This window comes from Trichechus manatus, unplaced genomic scaffold (genome assembly GCF_000243295.1).
Source record: "Trichechus manatus latirostris isolate Lorelei unplaced genomic scaffold, TriManLat1.0 scaffold00002, whole genome shotgun sequence".
NCBI lineage: Eukaryota > Metazoa > Chordata > Mammalia > Sirenia > Trichechidae > Trichechus > Trichechus manatus.
Window position 1 is genome coordinate 21,855,463 of NW_004443938.1, and position 11,429 is coordinate 21,866,891.

At 42.6% G+C, this 11,429-nt stretch overlaps 1 protein-coding gene across 1 annotated transcript in view; it reads left to right on the forward strand.

Moving 5' to 3' along the window:
• The window catches only part of LRP11 (LDL receptor related protein 11), a gene marked incomplete at its 5' end in the record, with an annotated part of 50,814 nt that extends 39,982 nt beyond the window's left edge, over window positions 1-10,832 (forward strand). The window contains 2 exons of the mRNA XM_004368964.2: window positions 7,292-7,387; window positions 10,605-10,832. Coding sequence (XP_004369021.1) covers window positions 7,292-7,387; window positions 10,605-10,759 — 251 coding nt within the window. The remainder of the gene's footprint in view (window positions 1-7,291; window positions 7,388-10,604) is intronic.
• Between the last annotated feature and the right edge of the window lie 597 nt (window positions 10,833-11,429).

Below are 11,429 nucleotides of genomic sequence, written 5' to 3' on the forward strand. Positions count from 1 at the left end.
TGTTGTTTGCTCCGGTTTGAGGCAATGATGGGATGTGTGGAAGGGAAGCACTTTTCCATGGCATTCTGTAGGCTGAAGTCCAGGAAAAGTGAATGTAGCAGTCAGGAAAACTGCAGTGAATTCCTTCCTGAAATGTAGAAAATAGAAATTCTCATTCAGATACCAAGAGGGCAGGGCAAGGTCCCTGGGTGATGGTAGCGTCCATGGCAAATGTGCCTTCTTGGTCTTCTGTGCATGCTCGTCTCTGGCTAACACTCTCTCACTTCCTACATCAGTGTCTTCCTCACCCCTGGGGGTTGGCACTAAAGGGAATGATGGTGGATAAAAAAAAAAAAAAAAAACCTTTAAATTGTCTTTAAAGTCAGCAACTGAAGCTTTAGAATGAACTTGTATAGTTTTTTTAATGAACACACTTCCACAGGTCAGTCCCCTTTTCAACTACAAGTAATCTATTTCTCTACCACATCCTTAATAGCGCTTTGTCCCAGACCTTCCCTAAGGAAACATTTAAATTTGATACTTCTACCTAGATAGGAGTGTTGTGGTTGGGTTGGCAGCCAATGAGCAGGCCCCCAACTCGTGGCAACCCCATATGCACCATGAAAGAAGACGCTGCCTGGTCCTATGCCATCTCCATCAGCAGTTGCAGATCAAACTGTTGTGATCCACAGGTGTTTCATTGGCTGCTTTTTAGAAGTAGATTGCCAGGCCTTTCTTCCTCATTTGTCTTAATCTGGAAGCTCTGCTGAAACCTGTTCAGCATCATAGCAACATACAAGTCTGCACTGACAGACGGGTGGTAGCTGCACTTGAGATGCATTACCGGGAGTAGAACTCCGGTCTCCTGCATGGAAGACACCATGCATGAACCACCACTGCCCCCCACATTAAGTTGCCTAGATATGACTAAATAAATATGGAATCACCTATAAATTCTTGGAGTAGAAAACTTATAAATAGCTAGCTGTGACTTTGAGAGCAGTATGGTTCAATAGAAAAGCTCATGCTCTGGATCAGACTGGGTTCTAATTCCAGCACCCCAGTTACTAACTTCAACTATTTAATGTCTCTGAACTTCATTTCCTTATCTGTAAGATGAGGATGATAATATCTTTACATGGCGTTGCTGTAAGGATTGCATGAGATATTTTATGTAAAGTATCTCTCAGTAAATGTCAGCACTACATAAATTTCTACTAGAATGTTCAAATTCAATGATATTCACTAGGAAACACAGTTAAGAGAGCCGTAAGTCTACAAGACAGTTAATTTAAATAAAAAGTAGAAACAGTGCAGCAGTCCTGGTACTGCGTTCCTGTTAGGAATTAAGATGAGCAATCCTTCATCTTAACTGATAAAAGACAGAGTGGGGAGGTCGTGAATATAGTAATTTTATGCCTTTGCCATTGGGTGAAAGACAAAGTTAACCCTCTGAAAACAGGTAGGGGTTGGTAGATTTTAGCATTTTGTTTTTATTCCTGGCTGATTTTTTTTTTTTTTTTAAAGTAGGACATGAATTGCCAGCCATGTGATCTTCCACTTCCAAACTCCCTATTGGAGAGGGAGGTAAAAGGAGACGCAGAGAGGTTTCTTTGCAGGCTAGCCTGGCAGTCAGATGCGGGGGAAGGAAGGGAAGTGCTCAAGCAGTGGTTTTTGGGTAATTTAGTAGTTTCATGTTGTTGTTGTTAGGTGCCAGTTAGGCAATTTTTGACTCACAGTGACTCCACGTGGCGCAACAGTGAAGAACTGGGCTGCTAACCGAAAGGTTGGTGGTTTGAACCCACCCAGTGGCTCCATGAGAGAAAGGCCTGGCGATCTGTTCCTGTAAAGATTACAGCAAAGAAAACCCTAGGGGGAAGTTTTGCTTTCTCACACGGGGTTGCTATGAGATGGCACACAAACAACAACAACAGCAGTTTCATTTGTAGCCCATTGTCAAGCCCTGCTCATTTTGTGTGCTCAGCTGCTGGGTAGACAGAGTTGAGCGTATCAGTGATTTTGATCTCCACAGCACAGACACTGTGTTCCTTTTGGAGATCCATGGGCATCTGGCATTTGGGAAAATCAGGCTTTGTTAACTCTATAACAGTCATGTTTTCTGGATCGTTCAGGCGCATTCACAGAAGCTGAGAGTGTACGAAAAAATAACCTAAACAAGGCTTACAATGAACCTCCAAAATGTGATTGAAAAATTCTCAGCCTTTTAATATGGAGAGCCACACCATGAGATTTGCATATGGAAAGCATTTGTTAAATATGCAGTCAGTACCACTTCCCTGAAAATAGGTTCAGAATCTTAAATTGGCTCAAAAATTGCACTCTGATATGTCTACAAGCAGTAAAAAAAAAAAAAGTAATACAATAAGCAAGATACGTGTTCTTCATTTTTTCTCTGTATCAAGCAGTACTTTCTATGCGGGTGTTAACTTACAATTCTTGTAGCGTAGCTACGTAAATGAGAAACATACATAATAAAATCTCCAGATCTGCCTTGCTGGGGCTCAGGCACAATATGAGGAAATCCAGGTGTCTGGAGAGATGCTTTGTGACCACCGTCCTGGCTGAGTTCTGCAAATCTGAAGGGTTCGGTGAAATATACCCTGATTTAAAAAAATAATAATTTTTCTGCATTGAGTACTCCCTGAGTGCCCGTCACTGTGCACGCCTTTGGACTTCATAGCAGCCCTGTGACATGTATTGTGGTCCCTGGGTGGTGCTAACCGAAAGTGTTGGAAGTTCGAGTCCAGCCAGAGGTGCCTCAGAAGAAAGGCCTGGCGATCTGCTTCCAAAAAAATTAGCCATTGAAAACCTGAGGGAGCACAGTTCTACTCTGACACATATGGGATCGCCATGAGTCAGAGTCAGCTTGAAGTCAACTTGCCCCCCCACCACCCAATTTAAAGAACTGTCCTTTCTATGTAATTAACTCCTTTCTCATTTGGGGGTTAAACATACCCTTACTTTATAATCAAGTGAAAGTGATGGTTGTAATAAATGGTCATTTATTTTAATGTCTTCTTGGCAAGAGCTACAGTGAGCTATGGCTGCTAACCAAATGTCAGCAGTTCAAATCCACCATCTGCTCCTCGGAAACCCTATGGGGCAGTTCTATTCTGCCCTGTAGGGTTGCTATGAGTCAGAATTGACGACAACGGTTTGGTGTGGGTTTTCTTTTTTTTTTTTTTTGGGCAAAATTTAAAATTGGCAATCCTAAATTGGCCCCAGAATTATTTTGAAATGTTATTGGTCCAACAAATCCAAAGGCATTGAAATCACTGTGCTAGAAAATCTCTTGCTGTGCAAACAAGAGTTCAAGTTCTTGGTAGCCCCAGTGCTACCACAGTCTCATCATTTAGGTTCAGTATTCCCTGTCCCCATCCTTCTCCTGGGACACCGGTCCCTGCAGCTCCAGCTGACCGTCCTCCTCCCCCTGGCTGGGCAGCCGTGCACTGTCAGCCCGGCGCAGTGACAGCTTGGCCTGGTTGCCTGTTGTCCGTCGCTTCCACTGTGGTCACTGCCTTCTTTCACCACAGCCCCTGGCTCCTCTTCTTCCTTTTGTCTCCCCTCACTGTTCTGGATGGAAGAGAGGCTTCCACCACTACAGTGAGGTGGACAGTAACAGAAATCAATTTGAAAAGTCTTGATAGTCTATTATTGTTAGTCATCACCAAGTCAACGTTGATTCATGACAGCCTTATGTAGAACGGAACGAAATGTTGCCCGTTCCTGCACCATCTTCACGGCCACTGGTATGTTTGAGTTCACTGTTGTGGCTAGTGTGTCAGTCCGTCTCACTGAGGGGGTCCCGCATTTTCATTGGCTCTCTGCCAGATGTGATATTCTTTCCTAGCAATTGGTCTTTCCTGTTGACGTGTCTTTATTGGACAACATTCTGTTGTAATCGGTAAGCTTTTCACTGGCTAATTTTCAAAAGGAGATTTCTAGACCTTTCTTCCTAGTCTGTCTTAGTTTGGAAGCCCTGCAGAAACCTGCCCACCGTGGATGACCCTGCTGGTATTTGAAATACCGGTGACATAGCTTCCAGCAACACGCAAGCCACCACAGTACAAGGACCTGACAGGCAGAAGGTAGATACTCTAGCCTGCTAGAAATTGCTTGTGCCTCACTCATCTCTGTCATTCTGTGCGAGCTTGGTGTTCATGAAGGAGAGCCAGAGTTATTGGCTATATATAGCCGGCATGTTTGGAGAGTAACATGACTAGGCACAGTAGAATGTGGGAGCCGGCTGTGGTCTTGGCCAAGAGAAGCAAGCATGGGCTAACCTCCCTGTACCGATAAGCTGAGTAAGTGTGAACGAGTACCCCTTATAGCCACACTTCGTGGTCAGGAATGTCTGAAAGAGAAAGGCTGGAGGAGGCTCTTGTGGAGCTCGATCCAAAGGAGATGAAGACCCACGGCCGTGGCCAAGAGGATGGGGAAGAGGAACACGGCCAGGAGATAGTTCAGAGGGCGTGGCAGAAATGGTTTTCATGGTACGGAGTGAGGGAAAGGGAGTGTTAAAGACACCTTAATGAAATGGAGTCCCTAGATGGTGCAAAGGGTTAAGCACTCAGCTGCTAACTGAAAGGTTGGCAGTTCAAATCACCCAGAGGCGCCTTGGAAGAAAGATCTGGTGATCCACTTCCAAAAGAGGACAGCAGTTGAAAACCCTGTGGAGCATAGTTCTACTCTGAAACACTTAGAGCTACCATGAGTCAGAATCAACTTGGTGGCAACTGGTTTAGTGAGATAAAAGTATTTGTAATCCCTTCTGTTCAATGGCATTAACACGTGACTGCAACGATAATTCATATAACTGCTTTCTGGCTTTAGCAGAGCATTAATACCTTTACATTTTGTATTGTCCAGTTGACTTTGTGACACTTGGTAAATTCACGTATGTTGTTCAGTAGAAATTACCAAAAAATTTCACATACTAACTTTAAATAATCTTATTGCAATTGCAAGTATTATAAACATTTTTTCACTCTATGTGCAAAGAAGCTTTAAAAATTTTTTTGTTTCTCAATATAATTCCTCATGTCAGCAAACAATTTCGAATTCATTACCATTAAGCATTATATTACCCAGAATCCCACTTGAAATCACACAGTATTAGAGTAACTGCATAATTAATAAGTAAGCAACCCATTAATTACTATATTGTCAGTGTACTGAGTCCCTGGGTGGACCAACTGGTTAATACTTCGCCAACACTCTGCCACTGACCACAAGGTTAGGGGTTCAAGTCCACCCAGCGGCACCTGGCAATCTACTTCTGAAAAATAAGCCAATGAAAACCCTATGGAGCACAATTCTACTCTGACACACATTGACACACACACACGGGGTCAACCTGAGTTAGAGTCAACTCAATGGCAACTAGCTTTTGGTCAGTAAATAAACACACCCAGCCATCGCTGTCAAGTTGGTAGCAACCCTACAAAACAGAATAGAACTGCACTATAGGGTTTCCAAGGTTGTAATCTTTTTTTTTTTAATGGTTTAATTTATTTATTTATTTTTATTGTGCTTTAGTAGAAGTTTACAGTTCAAGTTAATTTCTCATACAAAAATTTATACACACACTGTTATGTGACATTAGTTGCAATCCCTATGATGTAACAGCACACTCCTCCTTTCCACCCCAGGTTTTCTTGTGTCCATTCAACCATTTCTTGTCCCTGACTGCCTTCTCATCCTGCCTCCGGACAGGAGCCGCCTATCTGGTCTCGTGTATCTGATTGAACTAGGAAGCACACTCTTCACGAGTATTATTTTATGTTTTATAGTCCAGTCTATTCTTTGAAGAGTGGGCTTTGGGAGTAGTTTTAGTTCTGGGTTAACAGAGAATCTGGGGGCCATGGCTTTGGGGGTTCCTCCAGTCTCAGTCAGACCATTAAGTCTGGTCTTTTTACGTGAATTTGAGTTCTGCTCTGTACTTTCTCTTGCTCCGTCAGGGACTCTCTGTTGTGTTGCCTGTTAGGGCAGTCATTGATGGTAGTCGGGCACCATCTAGTTCTTCTGGTCTCAGGCTGATAGAGTCTCTGGTTTATGTGGCCCTTTTGTCTCTTGGGCTAATATTTTCCTTGTGTCTTTGGTGTTCTTCATTCTCCTTTGCTCCTAGTGGGTTGGGACCAATTGATGCATCTTAAATGGCCTCCTGCAAGCTTTTAAGACCCCAGACACCAAGGCTATACTCTCTGCAGAAGCAGACTGCCACATCTTTCTCCCCCCGGACAGCTGGTGGGTTTGAAACTCCAACCGACAACCTTTGAGTTAGCAGCCCAGCCCTTAACCCCTGTGCCACCAGGCCTCCTCAATAAACACACAAAAGTTGTGAATTACTAGATGGGAAATGACAGAATGGCACAGTAATGACTCATCAGAACCTGGGGGAAAATCCTAAGATTTTATCTTTCCTAATACTTGCTCTAAATATTATATTATTACTGAATACATTGGTTAGACATTTAACAGCATAACATCAGATCAGAGATGAGTGCTTATCTCCACCAACAAGCAGTTAGACACACTAGAATTCAAGTCCCAGCCCTATGACCCACTTCCTTCTTGAGTGAAGCTGGGCAAGCACTAGACCTCCCTGAGCCTAGCCAAAGAAATGAAGCTACTGGTAGCCCAGGCAGGGGTGTGCTGAGAAAGTGAAACGGCAGGATGCGTGCCGCAGACATGGGGGATGCTGACAGTTCCTTTTTAAAATAAAAACCCTCTCTTCGCTGTTTACTCTACACTCTTTATGGCATGAAGCCCAGAGGCTAACCTTGACTTTTCTAGCCTAAGGTCTTTCCTTCCTTCTCCAGGGGTGGTGGTAGTTCTAGCAGTTTGCTCACTCCTCTTTCTCCATCCAGTGGTTTTGTACTAGTCACATAATCTGCTATATTAAATTGATCGTGATAGTTATCTAGTGTTTTAGTATCAAATATGAAAACCCGTTGCCCTTGAGTCAGCTCCTACTTATGGTGACCCCACACGTACGTGTCAGAGTAGAACTGTGCTCATAGGGTTTTCAATGGCTGATTTTTCAAAAGTAGATCACCAGGCCTTTCTTCAGAGGCACCTCTCAGTAGACTCAGACCTCCAAGCAGCCAAACAAGTTAACCATTTGCACCACCCAGGGACTCAAATATAAGGCCTATGCTTATTAGAGAAATAAAGACTGCAGGCCTTCTTGATAGTTCATCTTTAAAGAGATAAATAAGGCTGTACTTTTCTGTGTGTTCCCTGAAGTTCCTGATGCACTTTCAGTGTATGCTCTGTTTCTTTTCTGCAGATGGTAGTTCTTCAGGGAACAACAAAAAAGAGGAAACTTTTATTTTTGAGTCAAAGAGTGATGGAAGAGGAGGGGAACACCCACCCCCAGAAACAGGTAAAACATACCTTGGAAACTCATTGCAGAGTATGGAAATCTGCAGGAGCATGGGCCGTCTAGTCTTTGAGGATATTTGATGAAGCCGCAGGAGTTCATGACAAGAGCAATGATCTGTGGGCCAGGACCGTCTTCTCATCCCCTAGGTCATGCTGCATCTTTGGGCTCTTGAACTAGAAACCTCAGTTTCCTCTTTATAAGTTGATTGGACCAGATAATCACTGTGGTCCCTTCCAGCTGTAATTTTCTGTGGTTAAGAACACAGGCTATAGAATCAGATGTCAAGGTTCAAGTCCTTACTCCACTACTAAGCTCCATGACCCTAGGTAGGCTATTTTATCTCTCTACATCTCAATTTCCTCATTGGTAAGATGAGGATAGTAACTATGTCTGCCTTAGAGTTGTTAGGGAGAGTGCCTGGGACCATTTAGCACACTGCTTGGATCATGGCCTGAACTCAGTAAATAATTGATGGCCATATATCATGAGTTATTTAGGATGCGATAAGAGCAAAGGTCTTAGAGTACCTAGTTCTCTCCAAGTGCCCTAGTGACGAAGACAGAAGCCCGTGGGAATGGAGGACAGGCAGAGGAGGGAGAAGGAATATTTAGTAAGCAGAAGAAGAAGACCATTAATTCCATAATTTTTGTTGTTTTTTTAACTAAATAAAGATAACACTATAAAGGACATAGGCCAGTATAAAGGCAAATTTTAATTCTAATTCCCACGACCTAGTTAGTACAAGAAAATCTAGGAGAACACAATATGACTCTCAAGTTTTAGATCTAAACATTGAGAAAACTTTCTTTTTACCCTAGAATGTTCCTTTGTAACACCTGGACAATATTAAAATTTTAAAACAAGAGGTAGCCGTGTATTTTCTAAGAATAATCCAGATGTCAAGCACCTGGATGCCCCCCAGTCCTCTGGCCTACTGGACTTACCTTGACCAAAGATATTTGAATACAAGTGTCCCCTCCCCCATCAACATGCAGAGGGAAACCAGGCCTGTTCCTCCCCCATGCCCAGATGTATCCAGAGATTCTCAGTTCTAATGGCCGATGCCCAGTCTAGTTGTTACATATTTTGAGTGTCATTCCCAGTCATATGAACAGAATACATCATTCATCCCCTTAAGTGGTTACTGAGAAAAATATCATGGTGTGTTTTAGAAGGGTTTGGAATTTTTAAATTTTCAAATTACCCAAACTAAAAACATTGAAGAAACTATGCCAACTAAATATTGAAAAGTGAAGAATAATTTTTAGAACTTTAGCAAGTACTTTTGGGGGAGATTTCATTTTCCTTGTTATCATAGCATTTAACAGGAATCAAATTTGGTAGTTCAGAGAACTTGTGTCTGATTTGGCAAATGGAAAGTGGGCCTAGATTATAGGTGTGTTTTGTCGTTGTTGTTAGCTGCTGTCAATTCACCCTAGACTCATGGTGACCTCGTGCACAATAGAACAAAATGCTACCCAGTCCTGCACCAGATTGGACCGTTGTGATCCATAGAATTTTCATTGGCTGATTTTCACAAGTAGATCGTCAGGCCTTTCTTCCTAGTCTATCTTAGTCAGGAAGCTCCACTGAGACCTGTTCAGCATCATAGCAACACACAAGCCTCCACTGACAGATGAGTGGTGGCTGTGCATGAGGTGCATTGCCTGGGAATTGAACCCAAGTCTCCTGCTTGGAAGGCAAGAATTCTACCACTGAACCACCAATACTTCCCCCCACGCCCACCCATACGTTTAGGCCCAGGTAATCCAGGAGTCTAATGGAAGATTCCACCTGGATTGCCTGTAGGCATCGCAACTTGCAAATGCCCAAAAATGAACTTTTCTCCCCCAACCACCATAAACAAGCTCCATAATACATTAAATCACTCAAGCAAAAATCCTATGGACCAGATAGATGGGACTATTCCTTTTTACATCTGTACTTCATGTACAATTCTACCATAGTAGCTATAATGCTTTATTGCACTTTTTCATTTAAATGTCTATCTAGCCAGACTTGAGGTCATTCAAACACTGTCTCATTTACCTATCTGAGAAGCAGTATGCCGTAGTACAAGACCACGGGCTCTACAGCTGCCCTGTCTGGGTTCAAAACCCAGCTCTCCCACTTGCCATATAATCTTAGGCAAGTTAGTTAATTCTTAATGCCTCAGTTCCCTCATTTGTAAAATGGGGACAGTAATAGGACCAACTGATAACGGTTGTGAGAACTAAATGAGTTAAGATATAAAGCACTTACAACAGTGCTGACACTATTTACCATCAGCTTATTATCTTTACCAGCACTTAGCTCAGTACCTGACACAAGGAAAGCTCTTAATTAATGCAGAGTGAACGAATACTTGAAAGAAAATGTTGTTATGGAATCAGCTTACCCAATGGAGGTTTTCGCTCCTCTAGTTCCACCAGCTGGCAAGACCCATGCAGCTAAAAATAGTTCCAGCATCGCATCTCCAAAGCTGGCCTGACTGCAGAGTAGACCAGACTAAGAATAGAGCCTGCTGAACTTAATAAGCAAGGCACACCCTGTCTCTTGCAGACTTGTGTAAGCCTCTAAAGGCCACTTCTGGTCTGGGCATTTAGGACCAGCCCCACTGGAAAACCCTTATGTGGGAGAACTAAAGAGATTTTTTCCTTAAATAATTCTGGTCAAAATCACACCAGAAGATATATTGAAGTTAGTTTTCAGCAATGGTCCTACTGGCTAAGAGTAGGTTCCCTGGTTTAAAAAGGAAATAACTTTCTTAAGGCTTAAACAGAACAAGAAACCAGGAGTTGATCCATAGCGATTTGAAGAGAGAATGACCATGTGTGAATCCACAAGTGTAATCAGTGGCGATAATGAAAACATTTCATACAGTCAGAATGTCTTCTTTTTCTTTACGTATTACAGATGGATATAGGGGTGATCTGACTGCAACATTTGTACCCGTTGATGGTATACAAATTTTGTAGGAACCTGCTATAGAATTTGGTATTAAAGAGGTCTGAGTTTGAGACCTAGCCTGCAACTCAAAAGCTACATAGTTTTAGGCAAATTATTTAACCTCTTTGCATCTCAGTTTATCTTCAAAATACTAGTTCCTACTTAATAGAGTTGTTTGGATTATACAGTGCATGCACAGGGCTTACAGTAAATGGCAGCTGTTCTTGTTAATCACTGACCTAGCTTTTTCATTGCTACCTTTTTACAGGGGCGGTGCTACCCCTGGCCCTGGGCCTGGCTATCACGGCTTTGCTGCTTCTCATGGTTGCCTGCCGACTACGACTGGTGAAACAGAAACTTAAAAAAGCTCGTCCCATAACATCTGAGGAATCTGACTACCTCATAAATGGGATGTATCTGTAATAAATCTGATTTAAATAGCTTGGGGTAAGGACATGTTCCACTTATAATTTATACATATATCGGGTTCTGGAAATTTACAACCTCTTCTGTTTTTAATTGTGCTAAGAAAATGACTAAACACCCAAATTCTGCAAATCCCAAACCTTTGTCTCTATTATTTATTGTAGAAAGGTTTCGCTCCAGATTCTGCAAATCCTAAACCTTTGTTTTTATTATTTATTGTAGAAAGATTTTCCTTGGGAAGCATGTAAGATATTTTGAAATTTAGAAAAGAGTCCATCTGATTAAATAAAGACTTTTACAAATCCAATTCTGATTTACATAAGCTATACCTGAAAGCCCTGGTGGCACAGTAGTTAAAGCGCTCTGCTGCGAACCAAAAGGTCGGCTGCTCGAACCCCCTAGCAGCTCCGCAGGAGAAAGATATGGCAGTCTGCTTCCATAAAGATTGTTGGCGCTAGGTGCTATCAGCTCCGACTCATAGCGACTCTGTGTACAACTGAACGAAACACTGCCTGGCCCTGCACCATCATCACAATTGTTGCTGTTCTTGAGCCCATCGTTGCAGCCACTGTGTCAGTCCATCTCATTGAAGGTCTTCCTCTCTTTTCCTGACCCTCTACTTTACCAAGCATGATGTCCTTCTCCAGGGACTGGTCCCTCCTGATAA